Genomic DNA, 22067 nt, shown 5'->3' with positions numbered 1-22067 from the left:
TCGGGAGGGAGATGTGTGTGTGTGTGTGTGTTGGGTGGGGGATGGTGGTGGGGTTGCACCTCCTTTATCCACTCTGACAGATAGCTAGCTAGCTAGCGACAGCAGCTGCCACGGCAACACACGTCCTGATACGCGTGACAGGTGGGCCCAGCAGCACTCTCTGCGTCTGAAGAATCACTTTGGACACAACGCAGCCTTGTCTCAAGCAGCACCTATGTCATAAACCACTCTGTCTGACAGCGCACAATAACACCACAAGGCCAGGCTCAGTGACATCTCTGTACATCAGTTTTATTTACAGGATACTATTTTTGTCTTAATGCCAGATAACACGATTATATGTATTACATAAATATGAACATGGTAAGTTTTTTTTTCCTTTGTACAAATTTGCATATACCTAACAGGTGATAGATAAACTCCAACGGATACATACAGTTCTTTTTTTAAGCCAGTCCTAAAGGAAATGAAAAGCAACAGTGGGGTTGTTTATGTACATGACGCACACAAATCTAGCAGAGGTATGGCGAGGGATGATGACATATGAAGAGACCAAGAAACAGCCCAAGAGTCCATTGTGGAAGAACTACTGTAGCAATAGATATTTTTTTTCCTATTGTGATTCTCAGTAAACAAACAAACCTATATTGCAAACCTACTCCAGAGGTTATTCAGCTTGAGTCAAGATATGGAGAAGAGCTTATATAAAAACACTCATACAAACGCACACCATTGGGTTACATACCGTACCAGCTCACATATTCAAAATGTGCATAATACTCACACTCAAAAGAAAAAAAACTATAACAAATACACTTACTCACAATCAAGATGAATATTATCATTAATGACCCCTAGTTCTCCAAACATTCCCGGGCTTCAACTGATCATTTAAAAGGACTTTAAAATAAGACAGGTCCTAGTTCAGCATCTTCACAGAAATTTGTTGCTGTTTTTTCCCCCTGTAAGCATGTTTCTCACTTCCTGGCACACCCTTTAGGCAACAGCTTTCATTAGTCTCCACTGGGCCTCCACTCAGTCTTCAACAGGCAGACACTGAGAAGTGAGCTCTTCAGGAAAGCCAACCGGCGATAGCTTGATTAAGTATGGACAGGCGCCACTAACTGGCAGACACGGGGAGCTTTTGTCCACTGACCTGCCTGAAAGGGCAGAATATCGTGCTCCAAGAAGAAAGAGAAAAACAGGTTCACATTCAGGCATTTTAACACGGCTCCACGGTACAGGGTGACCTCTCAACGGCTCTCACAATCACATGACACTCGTCTATACCAAAGTATTCAATCGTTGCCCAAGGAAGGACCCTGTTGTGGAACACTCAGGCTAAAATAACAGAGGATATGAGGAGGACGGGTGCTGGAGTGAGTCCATCTCACTGCATCCAATTCCATTCAGGTTCCCTGTAAACGTCTGCATTTTTGGCACACAGCATTCTCGGACTCCTTCTACCTGTCAATCAAGACAGCGATCATCATGGAGGGGAAACACTGTTCCATCTTCCCTGAAAAGTGTCCTTGCCAAATGCAACACGTCAGGAAATAATGACTATGGAAAATAATGACTGTGGTTTAAAAGAAGAAGAACAAAAACGTATTCAACGTATTCACACAAGCACACACAAGAAGGAGAGGAAGAGGATGAAACAAAAAGTCCCCCCCCCCTCAAAAAAATAACGAACAAAAAAATACCCCACTTGAAACTATGATCGCTGCACGTGCACCACTCTCTCAAAACAAAAAAAAGTTTTCTTTTGCTCTCACAAGACTGATTTAAAAAAAAGAAAGTGAAACATCCTTTAGCCACACTAGCGCCAGTGTTCAGGTCAAAGTTCCCAAGGGTCTCCCAGGGGGGAGAGAGCTTATATTCTCTGGATCTTGTCTGCCACAACTACGGGGTTCTCCTTGCGGATCTTGGCGGCGGCCTCCGTCTTGTAGTCGTACGTGCAGTTGTGGATGTCGGAGTATCGATGCAGCCCGCAAAACAGGTTCCCACACCGACAGTCAAAACCTGAGGCAGCAAAGGAGAAACAAAACATGTGTCACAAGGAGGAGAAAAGACGCGTGACTCAAAGGGACAGAATGGCAATAAACTGACAACCAACCAACCACCCACCTGTCAGCCCCACTCTCTTGCGACACATGAAGCATCTGTTCTTCTTGGGTTTGGTGAGCTCTGGGGCCTTGGTGTCGTCACAGGCCTGGGCAAGGGCAAGGCTGGATGAGGAGCTCGGCTGGGTGACAACTGCGGAGGGAAGACATTTGCATTTGTTAAAGAAAAAAAACTGTCATACTATGCAAATGAAATGAATTCTCTAGCCCTTGCCTGTGTGGTGTGTGTGTGTGTGTGTGTGTTATGCAGTTGGAAGTGAAGACCAGAGCAGAGCCCATCACTTTTAGAGATGAGACATCTGAGACATGTCTGCTGGAGGCGTGCAGGCACATTGCACGCTCTTTCTGGGGGGATTTAGAGTGCAGTAGTCTGAGGCAGAGCTGAGACTCGCACTGACAGCGTGCACCTTAAAGTGATTTCAAACCAGCCTGTTCTAAAGGAGCTTAATGTCTGTTGGCTTGAGACTACCACACAGACAGGGCTGAGTAAACAGAGAGGTCCCAAAATAACAACAAACCTCAAGAGTGTCTGGCCTACAAGGACAGGGCAATCTTGTTCTTGTCATATGAATATAAAAATATTATTTTAGTACACACACTTAAGATATTGCGAGGGATGGTCACAGCGAATATGTAATTTCACTCGTTCTTCTAGGTGGTACGCAAATGGAAACATTTTGTGTGTTTGGAAGGAAACACTGTTGAAAAGAAATGATAAGGCCTACCATAGGCTCTAACCTGGAGATTAGCTCTGTTCGTTGAATAGCACATGCAAATGTAGTGTACAGTATAACAATACAGCCTCTATACAGACCCAGACCAGGGCTCAAGCTATATAATTATACACTCAACAACCACACTTTCACATCATATTCAGCGCAGAATTACTTCACAAGGTATTGGTCAGGATCCGGATTGTTATTTAGATACACGTGAGTAATTTTTATGAATTCTAACACAGAGTGAAGGTGATGCCCTGTATCTTGAGGTTTCAGGTAAAACCATGTGTCCATTATCTTCATGAATCAGTTGTAAAGGTATAGGATCCAGTCGACACGTGAGCGATTGCTTTCAAAGGCCCACGCTTGATGAATTGATTTCTGTGTGGCGTGCCGATAAAACCTCTAAGTACCTGGCTCTGCAAATTCTGACGGTGGGGTTGTGGCCCTCTCTTCTCTGGAGATGCTCATCTCAGTCATCTGCTGTGTCACGGGCAGAGAGGATGCTGGGACGGCTCTGCACAGACCGAAATAGGGCAGAGCAGGCAGCGAAAGAGAGAGAGAGAGAGAGAGAGAGACCGAGCGAGAGGGAGAGAGAACAAAAACTAGATCAGGCACAGGACTCCACATTAAAACACAGGGCCCATTCTGACGCCCTGTTCCTCTGTCATCTCTGAAAACCAATAATATCAACTCAATCACATCTCAAAATGGCAGGTAAACTTAAACTGGTCTACATTTGCTAAATTACTTAAACTAGAGTGTGTTCAGACGATGGGTGGGTGTGCTCTTACTCTCTGGTGGTGTCTGGGCTGGGCACGGCTAGGGATTCAGCTTTGCTTAAGCTGGCTTCTAGTCTCTGGATGGCCTCTGCAGCCGGGCTACCAGCTGCACCTGGGATGAAGCAGAGTGATAGTTAGCCACTGATGCCTGATGGGTATACTATTAGTCAAGGTGAAAGACTGGAATCACTCCCTGTCCCCCCGCTCCTCACTCATTCTCATTTTCTCTCTCTCACACACACACACACACACACACACACACACACACACTTTTGTCGACACAATCACTGGGAACTGGTAACCTCCCTGAGGTTCAGAATGAGCTTGATTTAATCACACAGATAAATAAATCTATCATGGCCTTCATGCAGACACTCAATCATTCTACAAAGGAGATATACTGAAGTAAAAGATAGTTCGGGGGTAAACTGTTCCTAATTTCGTCAACACAGATTAATGGAAGTGACATGGCTTTGGGAGAGAGATGGAGAGATAGACAGAATTAATAACTGCTCTGTAATGTTAAAAGTGATTCTGCAGTCAGTAAGGTACTTACCTAAGGGACTCATGGGACTCATGCGGTCGCTGCTTTGCTGTCGCGTTATGTGATCCTTGTAACAGATGGAGCACATGCCGCTGGTCCTAGGGTTGCCGTAGAAACCACAGCCAGTGGTGCACAGCACGGGACTTTGATTCGTCTGTTGAGCCATCGCTGAGGTGAATCTGGAAGGGGGAAGCCCAGTTAACAACGGTTGCACTATTTGGTCATGAATCAGGCGGTGTGACTTGGCCCCTTGAGCTAGTAAGGGTACAAACTAAAGGTTTTAGCTTTCCCATGAATTTAACTCTGATGGCCGAGCCCGGAATAGGCCTATACTTCCAGCTACAAACTGTGGTATGAACAATACAATGACTCTATACCTGGCCAATGCATGTAAATAGTGACCTAACGTTACTTTGCGATGTAATCGGGAAGCTTCATAAACAGGCTCAGTTTGTAAACATAATCTCACCGTGGCTGTGTTTACAGTGGCACTATAGAAAACAACATGTTGATGTGTTTATGGGGGACATGGGGCTGGAGAACCTTGCCAACAAATGTTAATGCGAGTGGCATTTTGAAAGCAAGCCATTTTACTAGCCTAATAATCCTGAGATAAAGCAGCGGTGTAATTTAGCGAGGGATCCAGGTATGGCTGCCTTGGTTGAGAAACTACGTTTAAAAGGTAGCGATGTTATTGTTGAGTGACAAGGGCTAGCTGAAGTTAGTTAAGGATGCATTTCATGTGAGGTAGCTAGATAGCTATCTTATCTAGCTAGATAAACGCTGACGCTTCTCTGCAATGTGGTCTTGACGGTCTTAATTTTAGGCTGCTTGTACTAAATCATTGCTCTCTCCATCTGACACGAATGCTAACTAACGTTAGCAATACCGTTACAGAATTTGTAACGTTAACGTTAGTTGCGTTAGTAACATTAGCTTTAAACTCTAGCATGTCTGTCTCAGGAACATAAATGCCAAATACTAGCGCTTACCATTTATAAGCATATCTCGCGTTAGAAATCGACAAGATAGCAAGCCAACTTAGGCCAGGACATCTCACCTAACGCTAAATGGTTAACATTAGCTTCTTACTGCAGCAAACGTCTGTACTCTGTAAGTCTCTGACTGTCGTCATTGTTTCGGTCTGATAGATAAGTTACCTTTTGTTTTCGTTTGTCCGTATTCTGTCTAGGATTTATGAAACCTTGCTTTGATGGTAGCTTGTTTAAAATCGATGGTAAATACATAAAGCTTGCGTTAACGTTACATAATCAGACAGACCATGAAAATTATCGAACATTTTAAGAAAAACAGATTGCTTTAAACAACAATTCAAGTTGCTAAATAGTAGCACTCCTCGAACACGCGACAGCTTGGGTACGTCCCGTGCTATGCGCTTCCCGTGGCTGGTCACGTTCGAGGGCTTGTGATCTTTCTAGAGGTGGTGACAACTTGAGAGACTTTGTTTACCAGGACCCACCCGTCCGCCTGATGAGTTGGCTAGCCAGATGCTGCATTCAACAAAAGGTCGCAGGCTATTAATATTGTCGCGCTAACGTAAGTCAACAACTCGACCGAATGGCCAAAATACACCCCTTTTTAACCTTAATTTCAGCTACCCAGCACGTTAACATGGCATATCTGGCAATCGTCGTTTCTAGATAACGCAATCCTTAGCCAGCTATAGCTATAGCTAACGTTAACGGAATTAATCTGTCTCGGTTCTCCACTTCCATAGACGTCAATACAGTTTAGCATATAACAAAAACAGGCAAGCCATTTCATCGAGAGAAACAAATACTGGTATATGAACTCACCTGTTAATTTGAACTTTATCGAAAAAAACTGGGATTAGGCTTCAAATACGACGAAATCTGCTTGTAAATAGGGATCCTCCTCTCCTTGTTCTCTCGGTGCAGGGCGACGAGGATTTATTCGTATGAGCCCTTTCTCCCTGTCCTATCTTCAGTCTCACTGTTTGTTTCCTTCTTTAGTAAGAGGCGTGGCTGTGAACGCCACTGCTCAGTACACGTGTCCTGATTGGTTATCACGTAGTTGTTGGGGGTGGAGTGGTCATGTATCCAAAGGCTTTCTTTGGGAGAAACACACACTGTTGTAATTCACGTCTGTGACAGTCATAACAGAGACCTTATACCTCTTTGTTTCGAAATTTGACTTTTATACCTTTACATTCTCTGAATGTGTTGTATTCTCTGCCTAATTTTGTTGTGCACGTCTGTTACTGGCAACATTGTGGCTATAGGTTTTCAGGTCAGATTGGGTGGATCTCACATACTGTATTCTCTTTTACAGTCTTCAGTGCCTATTCTCACCTTTAAAGAGATGGTATTTTTTTGGACATTGTCGGTAGTTTGTGAGTATACATGTTGGTTGGGCGTGACTATCCATTGCCATGACTGATACTATGTCATTCTTTGTCTGTTCTCTGATAATGGGCCTAATATCTATGTGATCTACTCTAAAACAAAATAAAGCAATCACAGAAAGCCAAACAATAGGGAATCTGATTTGATTGACGCAGTTAAAAAAATTTAAACACACGTTTCACGCCTTAAGTATGTTTGGATAGCGTTGAACACATTCATTTGAATTGAGAAGTTTCCCTTGTTTCTCCATGTTTTCACCTACGGTCACACGTGCTGCGCAGCGTTGGTCCAGAGCCGTCTCCCGTCACGGAGGCTCTGTGGTGTGGGATTCCTCAGAGATGGTGTAACACGAGCGCAGAGCCTGAAGCGCTCCTGGGGGCACGCAAGGAAGTTGTGCCGTTATTGTACGGAAGGTGAAGGGTGGAACTGGGGAGGGTGGGGGTAGTGTAAAAAACGGTGAAAAACAGACCTAGCTCAACTAGTTTCAGCCTGCTCTCTGTATGAAGGCTTACAGCTCTCTTGCTGTGGTGTGTGGTCAAAACACATACCACATTGTATACCTGCAGAAGAGATACAATGGCTCCTTTATGTTAATGTGTATAGGTTAAGTGTAAATACAGAGATTTACACAAGTATGGGGCACACCTAAAGAGGACTTTAAACTATTTAGCTAATTCAACTTTATTTCCTGAATCATACGACCCTAGTATGACATGGGCTAGGGTTTCATGTGGAACTATCTGAGCCTTGTCTATTCTTTCTCTACTGTTCGCTGTTGACCTTTCCATGTGAAATGGCTTGAGAATGTCCTTTGGCTATTTGGCTCTTTGGTGAAGACGGTTGCACGTGAGAAAGGGAACGCTCCTGTGCGTATTTTGCTGTTACAGAAACCACCTGACCGAAATGACTGTTGGAAAACTGTCTACCAATGGAGACTACCTCACTACGAACACAGAATCTTTTTCTCCATCATGTATTCAGATAAGACACACCCTTCTGAGTGTGTTGACAAAACTGGAATTATTTATTCAGGCCCTTCAGTTGTTTTTTGTTGAGCCTGGCTAACTGTCACTTGTTGTGTATACAATGAACTCATGACCCAAAAGATAAAGAAACAGGTAATTACAGCCCAATAATAAGACCAAAACATAACAAAAAACAGCAAGAAGAACTAACATTATGACCCGGGCTCCATTATTTGCACAATTTACAGAGCTCTCAAGTAAGCTTGAGTATAGGCAAATTGTAACTGGAGCTCACTCTTAGTTCGCTTGGTTGAATTAGTTCAACAAAGGTTCCAGTACTCAGAGATCCCTTGTGCCCTCGGTCGTGTTTACACATGTACGGTTTCACCTAGTCAGCTGTGTTTACCTGCAGTAATACTTCACGAACACCTTTCAGTTGTACTGACAGGCAGGCAGCTCACACGAAGGCCAAGCATGTGAACCTGAGATCATCAATACTCCGCTGGAAACTCCCTGAAATCATACGCCTGCTTCATAGCCCACAGGACAAACATGTACCGCAGGTTCCAGGCGCCTGAGGAGTCTGCACAGATCGGAGCGTTCGAGGCCCGCGGGGGGCACACACACACCTTCCCGGCCTCTGCGCACCTGTGCCCAGGTGTGCTGAGGAGGAACACAGGCCAAATTCATGTTATTTTCCTAGTGCATGTAGCTCTAGGGGTTGGTTGTCGTTGGAGACGGACAGACCATAACAACACTGGCAATAGCTTGGTGACCCAATGCTGTGTCGACGATAATCACTGTGCGAAAGAATAAGAAGGCATTACTTGTTTGTGCTACATAGCTGCATGGAAAACAAAGAAAGTATTGATGAAAATGGGAAAATGTCAGCATAAGACGGCATCTGACAGTAGAAGGTGGCAACTGAAAGGTGTGAATGTTTTTTTAGGCTTTGATTATGTGGGTAAAAGTCTGTTTTTATTTTAATTTTTCTCTCCTTTCGCTCCCAGTCCGCTAAGTGAAATATCCAAAGACAATCATTATTTACAAGAACAGGTATGTATTTTAGAGGTTAGGGTTAGGACCACTGAACACAATCAGTTTCAAATTTTCAGGATGTTTATTATTTACCGGCCAACCAATACAAATATGTAAAATGTCAATTGACTATGATCTGTATGGATGTCTTTAAATAGGAAAATGATCGGATATCTAATATCATTATTGCTCAGAGAAAGACAGTAATAGTGTATTTCACTTGTTAAAGCCCTCTAAAAATTGTGGACCTTGTTTTGTGTCTCCACTCTTAGCTGCCAAGTGGAGCTGCCAAAGAGGTTTATGATTGTGCTATTAGATCTAAACAAAGATTTAAATGTTGCAGACATAAGGTCCCCCTGCCAATCATGTTGTGAAAACTGTACCTACATTATAGTTTACTTTACAGGGAAGTAGAACTGATGATGTTTGTTTCTTTTTTATTTCCATTATGTATAGTACTCAGTTAAAAGCTTCTCTTAGTTTGTTTTTATATTCTGTAGTGTACATATGACAGGTCTTTCAGGTAAGTCCTATATGTTGCTACCTGCAGACTGTGACAGACAAGCAAAACACATTCTTGTTATACCACATGACTATATTCAGCACTGCAGTGTACATTGCCAACAGGAGGTGTGCGTGTGTGAGTGTGTGTGTGTGTGTGTGTGTGTGTGTGTGTGTGTGTGTGTGTGTGTGTGTGTGTGTGAGGAGTGGTTGCAGGAACTGGGGGCACTGGAGGGTTTCAGGTTACACTGCCGGCCTCTCTCACCTCTCTGCAGATGGAATCCCCAAACGCCTCAGCTAACTTTAGAAAAGGAAAACAATCCATACATACTCACACACACGCACACATATATGTACAGGAAAAGACACGTGCATTTATGAACAAACACAGATGTGTGCATGTGGCCACACACACAGACACAATATCCACATAAACAAAAACAGATGCATGCACGTGTATGCATACGCGCATGCACTCACACAAACACACACACACACACAAACACACACACACACACACTCACTTTTTCACACACAAGCATGTGCATGCCTTCCTCCAGTTCAAACAGACCCACACGCCTTCACTCTTTAATGGTCACGCATGCTCTCACACACTGTTGGCCGCACTGATCCGACGTCAGCACGTTCCAACCCAGAGGACTGTGGACTCTGGCCCTCCTGATTGGTGAGAGATCACGGAGTGTAAATCCTGTGGCCTGACAGCTCAAGGGCCTCTTGTGGGCTTTCATTTGGCCGCTGAGGGTCTCGTCCCTGCCTGTTGGCTGCCAGGCACACAATCTGAAGGACACTTTGCCCTCTGGTGGTGAAAAGTGGTAGTAAATAGTCCCACTCTAGTCTTATAGTCTCATCTCACTCTACCTCCCCAGTCCCACTCCATATTTTAAAATCCCCCTATCAGTTTCGACCATATTTGTATTAATATGATATTGATATTAAAGTGTTAAGTTTATTTATATGCATTTCATGTGTACTGTACATGCCCTTTGTTTACATTTGCCAAGAGCAGCAACTGTAAAAAGTGTACATTTGCATGATCCAATGTTATAAAACAGGTTTCACATTCAGGTTTGTGATTGCTGAAGCTATATCTGTTGATTCACTAGTGATCTCCCAAAAACCTCAGCCTTAAAACGTGTCTAATGTCTAATAACTGAATTAAAGCATGCTTGTCATGTGTACTTCTTTCAGTTAGCAACATTAAATTACCTCTGATTACTGCAATTGGTGGAATGATGTGTGTGGTAATCTGTGAAATTTGAAAGGAAAGCATCCAAACTCGACTCTATGGCTTGACCACAACATCGTTCAACTAATACTTCAGTTTCTCTCATGCAAGTTCATCACCCCAGCCTTCCTTTTTTTTTTGGCCAAGTCCCTGGTGACCCCCATCTGTCCCTCAAAAAAAAGAGAAAGTCATAACTGTGCTGAATAATTAAAGGAAGAGAAATTGAGCGGCTCTAGAGTTTCGGGGCTGTTATTGTTCCTGTGTGAGGCTGCTGAATGGCAGCTTAAAACGTGAACTCCTCATGCGCGAGGCTCATCACTGGGCGAGAACAGGTCAGTTCAGGGTTGGGGCTGTTGGTATGGCCCACACTGAAGCTGAACTGCAAGGGGACGGAGGATGCCTCGGGACAAGCTTGCCACCTCGGAGAGTGATGGTGAGGCACAAACTGGATCATTCATTACGTTTCTTATGTGTTTTTACTGTTAATGACGCTTGCTATTTAATGATGTGTGTGCAGTGTGCTGAAATTGTAACAATTTTAGTATTTAATACAAACATTAGCCATGATGTAACATTAACACCTCAGTAGAAGTAATTGTTAGACTTGTATTACACATTTATAACTTCTTAAAGTGCTCAATGACTTATATGTGACATGTAGAACCCTGCTCATCACAGCACCGATCCGCAGTCTGGATATCATATTATATCAATGTGAAAATGTCTTAGACAGTGGGGTAGAAACACTGAATGGTGTATAAACACTGAAATGTGTTGTTAATAAAATACAGCAAATACTTGATGATAATCTGTCACTTGCCTACTTTGTATTACACTTTACAACCATATATTTTGCAAACACCCTTACAGACGCATTAGTACAAACACGTGGGTTTATAGTTGACAGGCATTCAATGATGTGCACCACTTGTAGAACTTTTAACTTGTGAGTTTACAACCCAATTTACCACTTGACCTCTGGTCTTCTCTCCACTCCCCCCCACCCGTCTTTGTGTGGACTGAAATAGTGGGATAACTCATCAAAGCTTCCTTTGTACCCTTTGTGAAAACATTATTGCATGTGTAATGACCCATGCATCACATACAGATTCGGTTACAAATGGAGCTGAATGACACGGGCTGTGTCACTTTTGCACGGTGGTCAATGTCAACAGAGACAAGTGTGCTGTATATTTTCTTGGGTGTATGCAAATATCACAGTCTTTCTTGTCCTCTGTAATTGCAGTCAGCATCGAGGTGAATGCAGGTAAGACTGCACTTGTCTGGACTGTTCTTGTTGTGTTTAATGGCTCAACGACCCTGTTAATATACCTTAAACATGACACAGTCACACCCACAGAAGGTGTAAGATGCCACTGGTTTCTTAAGTCTCAGCAAAGTCTTTGCAACATGTTCACAGAAAGATGGTAGAATTGAAAGTGAGAAATTAGGAAAGAAAAACAATTCAAATAGGTGATCTAACGACAGGAAGTAAAGATAGGAGAAAGAAAGGAGAAAGTCTGCAAGGTCGAGAGAAATGTGGACTGCCAATTGAACATGACAAATTAAATGCAATAATTTCCAAGGATGCTCTTCTATCCCTTTTCTTACAGTATGTCAACGTTGTGTTGAATCAATTCTGTACATATCCTGTGATAAAACATCTAGCAGTGCATTAAGATTTATGGATAACAATAATGTCTTAATGTATCTGTGATTAATGTGTTCTTTTTAGGTGCAGAGAATGAAGATGACCATACAGATTCCAATGACACTGGCAGAGAAACGACGAAAAGGAGAAAAGCAAGAGAGAGGAGAGAAAGAGAAAACAAGAGAAAGGCAAAGAATGGAGGGAGTAAGGGCGTTTCAGGACATGACATAAAGGAACAACCTGAGAGAGAGCACAGGAGAGGGATGGGAAACGTAAAAACAAGGAGAAAGAAAAGACCGGAATAGAGGAAGACGTTGAAGAGGTGGTCAGAGATCACAGTGGAGGGAAGGGCGGGTCACATAAAGATAAGGAGGAAGAAAAGACTGGAACAGAGAAAGAAGAGAAAGACGATGGAGAGGTGGTCAGAGATCACAGGAGTGGGAAGGGCGGGAAACGTAAAAATAAGAAGGAAGAAAAGACAGGAATAGAGGAAGACAATGAAGAGATGGACGAAGAGTCCCAAAACCAGAAAAAGAAGGGGAAACATGGAAAAGTGAAAAAGCTGCTTAAAGACGAGAAAGATACTAGGAATCACAAGAGACAAGGAACTTCGAAAACAGAGGTAGAGATAAATACCAATCAAAAGAAAGTCAAGAAGAAACAAGAAGATGAACCACCACAGAGAGACAAAGGGGATAAAAAAAGAAAGGTGAAAGCTGAAGCCAGGTCAGTGTGAGAAAGTTAAGGTCAAATTAAATATTTGCTGTAATAACATACAAATATACTGAATATCGGCCGTGACACAAAATGTTCATGTCTAAGTTGTGTAGAAGTTTAGATTCAGTACCTCAGTGTTTTTGTTTGAACTATGCCCTATTAGCAGAGGAGAACAATGAGAGTAAAACCTTCAATCACAAACTATAACAAACTCTGTGTTTATGCCAAGTGTTGATATAATTTTCCCAACAGTTCTGAATCCTCTGACCTCTCAGATGTGGAAGAATTAACAGAGGAAGAGGAGGAAGATGAAGAGGTGGTGGGGATGGTGGTGGGGGCTCTGACTCCAGAGGAGCTAGAGAAACTGAAGGAGGCGGTGGACGACAGGAAGAAGCTTGTCAGCACGCTCAGAGGAAAGCCCTGGTCCATGATGAAGAAACTACAAACCCTCAAGTACTGAGGCCATTCTTTGACACATTGAAATAAATGCATTACAAATACCTGCACTGCAAAAAGTAAAGTTAAAATCGTCAACCACAATAATATTTCCTGACTGGTCTGACCTGGCCAGTCACAGATGGTGAATATTTTACTGAATTATGATTTTAATTTAGAGATGTGTGTATGCGTGTGTGTGTGTGTGTGTGTGTGTGTGTGTGTGTGTGTGTGTGTGTGTGTGTGTGTGTGTGTGTGTGTGTGTGTGTGTGTGTGTGTGTGTGTGTGTGTGTGTGTGTGTGTGTGTGTGTGTGTCTCTGTCTGTGTGTCTGTGTGTGTCTGTGTCTGTGTGTCTGTTTTTCAGGGAATCCCAGGAGTTTGTGGAGAAATATGAGGGCGCTCTTGGGAAAGGAAGGGGCCGAAAGCTGTATGCCTACAAAGTCATGATGTCAAAGGTAATGTATAAGCAATGTGGATGGATAAAGCATAGATATAGAGAACACACATTAGAAGTCTCAAACAACAACAAATACCTTACGTTTACTACTCAAAGAAGTCCCTACGTCCGAATCACAGCCGCAAGGATATCCATTACCAACCCGCGGTCACTCCTGTCACATTTGTGTTAATAGTTCAAGTGTGTGTTTTATCTGCTTTGTATGTCAGAAATGGATGAAGTTCCTGCGGGACTTTGACAACTTCACGACAGCATGCATTCCCTGGGAAATGAAGATCAAAGACATAGAAAGTAAAACTTCACCTCAGGTTTTATGATGCTAATGATTGTTTGACAACCTATTTGCACCTTCAGTGGCCGAATAACATGATTTGAAAAAGAAAACATGCACATGTAGCCCTCTGATACATGCAGCGTAATGTCTTCCTTTCGCTACATTTACATTTTACTTTAGTCATTTAGCAGACGCTTTTGTCCAAAGCGATATACAAGGGATAGAACAGTCAAGCTACGAGCATTAGAACCCTAATGTAACAATACATACTACTTTATTTTACGTCTACAGGTCATTTCGGATCCTCTGTTGCGTCCTACTTCATCTTCCTCAGATGGATGTATGGGGTTAATATTATTCTCTTTGGACTGACATTTGGCCTGGTCATGGTACCAGAGGTAGGAAATATACTGTATCCACCTTACTTCTCAAATCCATGATTTAAGACTGGTCTTCACGCTGTGTGACAAATTATCCCAAATGAATAGAATAGTAGAGTTGTGTCATTGTCCAGGCACTGATGGGAAGACCGTATGGAAGCATTCCTAGGAAGACTGTTCCCAGAGCGGAGGAGGCGAACGCCATGGACTTTGCTGTCTTGTGGGATTTTGGGGTTAGTGTTTTGTGCTGCTAATGCTGGTACAGCCATGTATGCACACAGACACTCAACTACGTACACACCCACACACCCAACTGTCTATCTATCTCTTTCACTGATTCAAAGCATTAGAACTGTAATATCATGTACTGTATATGAAGTATGAGTTAACACTTATGTAAATGTAATGTCTCACTCAGTCACATGATGCCAATATCAAAGTATTATTCCAAATGCAGACACAGAATTTATAAGCATCATGTAAAATTTGGAGCTGAGGGAAGTACAACCATAAAACATCACGTTGTAAAAGGTAAACTGTAAATGCTAAATCTTACAGTAACATGCAAAACACTGAAATAACCTTTGTTGTATGTGCTTTCTTGTCCTTCAGGGGTTTGCTAAGTACTCTGTGCTCTTCTATGGTTACTACAACAGCCAGCGGACTGTTGGCTGGCTGAAGTTCCGCATGCCTCTCTCTTACTTCCTGGTTGGGGTTGGCACAGTGGGATACAGCTACATGGTGGTCATAAGGAGGTGAGTGTTTGCACTGCTGACAAGAGTCATAGTCTGGTACTGGAGAAGAGACTCAGTGGTCAGTGGAGGAAAGGCCGTTTCTGTTCTTCACTCACCTACACAAACCATTCGGGAAATGCTGTGAAGTCTTTAACATCAAATAACTTTACAGATGCCAGATAATATAATAAACATGTGGCAGTTTTGGACTATTTCACCTACAGAATGGGGGACATGTCTCTCTCAGGCAAATTAGGAGGAACCCCATCTAAACGTATAGTCCTCTGAGGAACTTTCATTTCCCCTTCCTTTCTCTGAAGTATTAATTTCCATCTCCAACAGGATGGCCCGCAACGCCAATGAGCAAGGCGGTGGAGACGACACCAGTTTCAACTTTAGCTGGAAGACATTCACCAGCTGGGACTACCTCATAGGGAACTCTGAAACTGCAGATAACAAGTTTGCCTCCATCACAACCATTTTTAAGGTGAGCATCACTCCAGAGAAGCAGGGACAGCAGAAATCCTACCGCACCACCACCCTCGATGTCTAGCTATCGATGTGTGTAAGACAGTGGGACTGCTGTCTGTCTCATGTTTCTGTGTGCTGCCATGATATAGCGAATTAACTATCCACATCCATCTTCTGTGGTTGCACGTTGGTTGTTCTCAGGAGGCCATTGTGGAGGAGCAAGAGAGCAGAAAGGACGACAACATCCACCTGACCCGCTTCCTCAGGGTCCTGGCCAACTTCCTGGTGCTGTGCTGCTTGGCAGGAAGTGGATATCTGATCTACTATGTTGTGAGGAGGTCTCAAAAGTTTACCCTCGCAGGGCTGGAGAACTACGGCTGGTGGGAAAGAAATGAAGTAGGATTTATCATATTATTAAAAGGTTTATTTGTCAGTGCAGAGTAGACAGGTATCAGTAGAATGACTTTGTGAAGGTCAGACAAGAAAAAAAAAAACCGCACTAGTGCAAATTAATGTGTAATATTGAATGGATAAGTCACAAGAAGTCAAATAAAAATAGATAGTGACATAACTGATGCACACTGTATGAAAGGTAAACAGATGATCCATAAATGGTAAATATTGGAAGTTATCTGAATGTTTTTTAAAAATGAAGTTGTGAATTTCATGTAGATACATTAAATGTGTATATATTAAAGCTTTGTGTGTGTGTGTGTGTGTGTCTATTAGTAGAATAAAAAACGCACTCTCAAGCTTTTCTCTTTAACAATAAGACCAGTTTATTTTAGTACAGACGCGTTTCGGCCTTACGCCATCGTCAGTGTGTAGAGGCCGAAACGCGTCTGTACTAAAATAAACTGGTCTTATTGTTAAAGAGAAAAGCTTGAGAGTGCGGTTTTTATTCTACTAATAGTTAACATTCTTTTACTTGCACCCGAAAACGCATTTATATATATTTTTTGAAGTAGAGCGCGCCTATCCCTACTAATAAAATGTGTGTGTGTGTGTCCTCATGGGTCAGGTGAACATGGTGATGTCTCTGCTGGGGATGTTCTGTCCGATGCTGTTTGACGTGATCAGCTCTCTGGAGAACTACCACCCTCGCGTCGCCCTCCAGTGGCAGCTCGGGCGCATCTTCGCTCTGTTCCTGGGGAACCTCTACACCTTCATCATCGCCCTCATGGACGAGATCAACCTCAAAGTGAGTCAGGCTAGGCAAGCATAAGAACAGCCCATGTGCTTCTCACTGTAAAGATGTGTTGGTTATCCACCAGCCAACTAAAAGTTCTGCTTTTGCTCCTAAATACACCTCAGCACGTTCATGGATTAAATGGATATCCAACACAGGCGCTATTGCAGCTATCAAGGAAGCATATCTCTGATGGACAATTCAAACATGTCACTCAAATGTTCCCTGAAACATAAACAGTGTAACATCAATAGATGTTTATCAGTAGATACATACTAATGGGTAGATTTGTCTACACAAATACAAACGCTGAAATAAAAAGGGTGATACCTACCTGGCACAGAGACACGGTCAGGACACAGAGTTCAGATCTGTGAAATTACATCACATGACTTCACACCCCAACATGAGAGGAAAGATATGTATCCCTGCACTTCTTGAACTCTCCACTTCTTTGCACCATTGTTGTGTTACAATTCATAGCTCCTGTATATAGGCATTCATCCTTTGTATATACTTTTTTAGACTTCTTAGACCGTTGCACTGTTTGTATTGTTTTGTGTTGTGATCAATATTCTGAGTAAGCACACTGAGAGCCACTTTACCAAGTCAAATTCCTTGTTTGTGCAAACTAACTAGCCAATAAAACCTGATTCTGAAGATCAACTATTTCTTTATTTGGGTGGGATTTCATTTTCAGAGGAAAGAAGAGGAGATTGTCAAACTAAACATGACAACGTGGGAAGCCAGCCTGTACAACGGGACCCTGGGAGAGAATAGCACTGCCCCCAGTATCACTGCTGATCCAGCAGATGTCCCTCGTGGACCATGCTGGGAAACTATGGTTGGACAGGTAATGACATCCTGTCAAATATGGGAACAAGAATGGGAGCATTCAGAGAATGCAAACCTCCGCCTTGTGACCTTGACTTTTGACATCTGAAAATCTTATCAATTATTGCCATTATATTACCCAATCTCCCCACAAAGTTTGATGGAAATCGGTCCATGCGTTTCTGCGTAATCCTGCTGACAAACAAACATACAGGGGTGAAAACATAACCTCCTTGGCGGAGGTAATAATCTATAAGATAAGTTTATAAGATTTAAGTTTTTGATAAGTTTACTACCAGTCATCTTGCCTGGATCGACACACATGCTTGCATGCATTTCAGGAAATGGTATCGGCCATCCACAGTAAGTATATACATGTATATATATAAATAGAGAGAGATATTTCCTACAACAGAATTTACATTGACTCTAAGCTTATTTCACCCAAAGGATGGATGTGAGGCCACCTACAGATGATTGTGTTATTTAGGGCCATTGTCGCCGTCCTTTATATTTTATGGGAGTGCCCTTGATTTGAAGAAGTGGACGTGGCTCCCCTTTCAGACGGATGATGTAACGTGAGATCTTTGAGTGATACTGGCCCTCCTTTGCTTTGTGGACAGGAGTTTGTGCGCCTCATCATCTCCGACACCATGACTACGTACGTGACCCTGCTGATCGGAGACTTCTTCAGGGCTTTGATCGTGCGCTTCCTCAACTACTGTTGGTGCTGGGACCTGGAGGCTGGCTTTGTGAGTTCCCCCGCCTAGCAGCCAGGATCATTCGGCCACCACATTCTCATAATATCTGACTGTGTGTAAAACGATGCATCAGGCTAACACTGAATAATTGCTTTCATTGCCACTCTCTTCCCCATGTAAAGCCATCCTATTCAGAGTTTGATGTCAGCGGGAATGTCCTGGGGTTAATCTTTAATCAGGGAATGATCTGGTAAGGTGGATGTTTCTAAAAACAGTAATTGTTTGTAATGCAGGTTTTGACTCCAACTGTTAAATATGACGTGAGAGCTGATTTATTTGTCAGTAGTTTAGGTCATAGAAAGGCTGTTTATTCCTAGCAAAGGAGAGAGATGGAGGTTATGTACGTAGCATCTGAACACAGGAGCATACATGGGGTAACCTAACATATGCGTGTTTGGATATCTGCAGATAACCCCCTGTTGTGTGTATGCCCAAACTGGGGCCTAAAAAAGCATTTGATCCAACATTCGAGGTACCATCTCAAACCAATTTAAAATAAACAGGTAGGTCACACAGAGTACAGAATGGCCCCTGCTGGACAACCTTTCCGCTGCAGGCCATGAAGCGATATAAATCGAACGCACAGCATGGCTACATAGCCTCTAACCTCCCTCGCTCTCCCTTTCCCTCTCTCCATCTAGTCCTCTCCAAATGTCTCTCTCTCTCTTCTCTGCTTTTCAGGATGGGAGCATTTTACGCGCCCTGTCTCCCGGCTCTGAACGTGCTGCGTCTCCACGTCTCCATGTACCTGCAGTGCTGGGCCGTCATGTGCTGCAACGTCCCGCAGGAGCGCGTCTTCAAGGCCTCCGGCTCCAACAACTTCTACATGGCCATGCTGCTGGTCATCCTCTTCCTCTCCACCCTGCCTGCCATCTACACCATCGTGACCATCCCCCCCTCCTTTGACTGTGGTCCGTTCAGGTGAAGGAGACAGGAGATGCTGATTAGATCCATCCATCTTTAGACTCAGCATGTTTGTAGAACCTATACAAGTGGCACAGGCATTGTAATACATTGTTTCATCCATTATTTTAGTCCAGAATATCTAAAACTACAGATTAGAAATAGTTTTCTGTTAAAAGGACCTCTACCCAGCACAGGTTTATATGGACTTTAAAGTGTGTAAATATTCCTATTTTCTGCATGGACATTTCAGTGGGAAATCTCGGATGATTGACGTGATCCAAGAGACCCTGGAGACAGATTTCCCAGCTTGGATTGGGAAGGTGTTCAGCTATGTGTCCAATCCTGGACTCATCCTTCCTTTCCTATTGCTCTTGGTGTGAGTGGATATATTTTTTGTGGTTTCACTTTCCTATGACTAGCTACTGTACTTTACGATGAAACTTAAAAAACAAGACGCAGATATGAATAGCCTATGTTGTTACGGACTAGGGAAACCCAGGTATGCAAAAGTGCGAAGAACTAAATAAATAACTTTTGTTTCTTTAGATTAGCAATATACTACCTTCACTCTATATCTAAGACATACAAGCAGTTCAACCTGGATCTTAAAAAGAAACTTCAAACAGTAAGTTCTTTTGAATATATTAACACTTTTACAGTGTAAGTTATCTCTTGAGACATATACAGTAAGTAGCTCAGTTTATATTTCCCTCTTAATATTGCCTAGCAACATTACATGTAGTTACTGGTTTTGTCCTCTGGATGGCAGTAAAGCCATGCAACATTCTCTATGCAAGGTACCTGATAATTTATCTAGCATGATGTCATTAATGCAATTTATTCCACCATAGATAATGTTGCAAGTAAAAGAAACAGTAGCCTTGTCAACCTGTAAATAAGATAATTCAATGTGTGTGTGTGTGTGTGTGTGTGTGTGTTTTACCAAAGCAAAATGAAGAAAATAAAAAGAAGAATAAAAGAGCTGCACTTAAGGCAGCAAATGACCTGGAAGAGGCCAGAAATGCCTCAACCCAATTACAGCTGGAACAGCAGAGCAAAAACGCTTCAAGCAGGGGTATGGATCTATGACCTATGACCTATAAGACACTAAACAGGGGTATGGATCTATGACCTATGACACACTAAACACTGATCTACTGATAAAACACTAAACAATGCTTCAAGTAGGGGTATGGATCTATGACCTCCTTCAGAAATGAGTGTGTGGAAAACAGCGGGGAACAGAATCCCATTCACATATGAGTCATTGTAGATTACAGACAGTGGGTTGTTTCATTAAATAGGTCTCGAGAATATTAAATATTTGCCAGCTCATGAGACACAGAGTCAGATAGGAATTAAGATGAGTGGGGTTAAACAACTTCTCACATCTCTCTCTTTCTCTTAATCTGGAACTTTCTCTCAGATGACAGAAGTTGGGACAGCAGTGATGTTACAACTTATCAGAGAGAGAATGGACACTCCACATATCCAACAAAGAATCGATATGGTACCTCAGATCACCATAGATACACAAACAGACCTCCAGTTCCAAGAGGACCTGGTATGCCAGGGTACCTACCAGGTCTTCCACATCAACCAGCATCCAAATTAGCAAGGCGCACTCATTTACAAGACTGACTGACAAGAAACAGACAATGGATGGACAGAATGGATGTTTTTAGGGATAATAAGGGTGCTGAGAAGTGGACATGGCTACCAAACATGCATTGCAACTGGCTGGCTGGACATTCAAAAGTGCCATTTGAGGAAGAGACTGTGGCCAGAGTCTGATGGGACATTCAAGTTGGTCCTTGGGAATGGAAATATCTGACTTACTGTCTTTGATGGGGGATATAGATGTTCCTGTCACATGCACTTGGACCAACGTGTCCAATAGGTCGTTCGTAGAGCTACGCGAAGCCTCTCTTGTTTATCTCTTTATCGCCATGGTCTGGTGCAACACAAGAGCTTTCAAAAAACTGAATCAAACAGCATCAGTCTACCACAAGCAATGTAACTCTATCTTAGTCCATGGCTCATGCCACATCACTGGGAAAATAGACTCTTCAGGTTATATAAATAAACACATTTGTTTGGACTGTCTAGGCATTACACCACTTCTGTTTTGCTGTAAGTTTATCCCCAAGTCAAAGCTATATTGACAATGGCAAAGTAGACAGCCAGTACCTTAATAACTAGTTGAAAGAATATATTTACATTTACATTTAGTCATTTAGCAGACGCTTTTGTCGAAAGCGACTTACAAGGGAGAGAACAGTCAAGCTAATATTTGAGTCGAATTCTATAGGCAGCAGGCTATCATGCTGTTTCCTGTGTATTTCCCCAGAAACATGCATTTCATGTTAAATCATGATCGGTCCATCCTTACATCAACAAATTAAATCAAACAGAGTATCAGATTGATTTCTTGGCTCAATATTCTACCCCTCCTCAGTATTACACTTCCCTTATTACTAAATCTGAAAAAAAGTATTAGGTGACTACTATCATCTCAGTGCAAAGTATTCTCAAAACCACTCCGCCCAATCGGGTGTTGAGTGTCTCCAGGGGCAGATTCTTTGCCCAAGCAACAGATTTGGCAGCGACTGCTTGTTTTCACTGCATTGATGGAGGAATTTTAGCCTACCCTGTGTGGAGTAGATGCATAGGACCATACTTTTCCTGGCCAACGGACTGTATAGAGCGCAGTATGACTTTGGCCCTGATTAAGAGAAGGGGTGGTCCCTTCACACACAGGATGATCAGGCACCTTCCAAAAAGAAAAAAAAAAGGAAAAATTCATGCCACCCTGACATTTATTCATTACAGAGTTGGCACACCAGTTTCATTAACATTTCAATACTCATACAAAATTAATGACCAGCTTATCATTAAGTATTTATTCACGTCATTTGAGACCCTTAGATAGGAAGTCCTTATTTTATAA

The 22067-nt window shown here is 42.6% G+C and overlaps 2 protein-coding genes across 2 annotated transcripts; one reads left to right on the top strand and one right to left on the bottom strand.

Annotated features, from left to right (window-relative positions):
• Nucleotides 1-270: 270 nt before the first annotated feature.
• Nucleotides 271-6125, bottom strand: zfand5a (zinc finger, AN1-type domain 5a). Its single transcript, XM_080853054.1, has 6 exons — nt 5989-6125; nt 4184-4350; nt 3640-3739; nt 3259-3362; nt 2131-2259; nt 271-2025 (listed from the first exon to the last, which is right to left on the bottom strand). The coding sequence occupies exons 2-6, from the start codon at nt 4335-4337 to the stop codon at nt 1877-1879; spliced, it is 636 nt and encodes a 211-aa protein (XP_080709180.1). The 5' UTR covers nt 4338-4350; nt 5989-6125; the 3' UTR covers nt 271-1876.
• Nucleotides 6126-12464: 6339 nt separating this feature from the next.
• On the top strand, nt 12465-20206 carry tmc1 (transmembrane channel-like 1; the record flags this gene model as incomplete). Its single annotated transcript, XM_080852591.1, has 17 exons — nt 12465-12685; nt 12929-13129; nt 13476-13566; nt 13778-13859; nt 14134-14240; nt 14357-14455; nt 14835-14977; nt 15299-15443; nt 15629-15823; nt 16449-16628; nt 17317-17469; nt 18074-18202; nt 18334-18401; nt 18893-19132; nt 19368-19493; nt 19664-19742; nt 20066-20206. The coding sequence occupies 17 exons, from the start codon at nt 12465-12467 to the stop codon at nt 20204-20206; spliced, it is 2400 nt and encodes a 799-aa protein (XP_080708717.1).
• Between the last annotated feature and the right edge of the window lie 1861 nt (nt 20207-22067).

This window comes from Sprattus sprattus (genome assembly GCF_963457725.1).
Source record: "Sprattus sprattus genome assembly, chromosome: 15".
Lineage (NCBI taxonomy): Eukaryota > Metazoa > Chordata > Actinopteri > Clupeiformes > Clupeidae > Sprattus > Sprattus sprattus.
Note: the sequence above shows the minus strand (reverse complement) of the source record. Positions and strands in the feature narration are given on the sequence as shown.

What these genes read in the sequence shown, in the direction of transcription:
- zfand5a (XM_080853054.1), bottom strand. Translation starts at nt 4,337, where the DNA reads ATGGCTCAACAGACGAATCAAAGTCCCGTGCTGTGCACCACTGGCTGT. An exon ending in GTCAGAATTTGCAGAGCCAG is followed by an intron (nt 2,260 to 3,258) that starts GTACTTAGAGGT and finishes TTCCCTCCGCAG; the next exon opens with TTGTCACCCAGCCGAGCTCC. An exon ending in CAAGAGAGTGGGGCTGACAG is followed by an intron (nt 2,026 to 2,130) that starts GTGGGTGGTTGG and finishes TTGCTGCCTCAG; the next exon opens with GTTTTGACTGTCGGTGTGGG.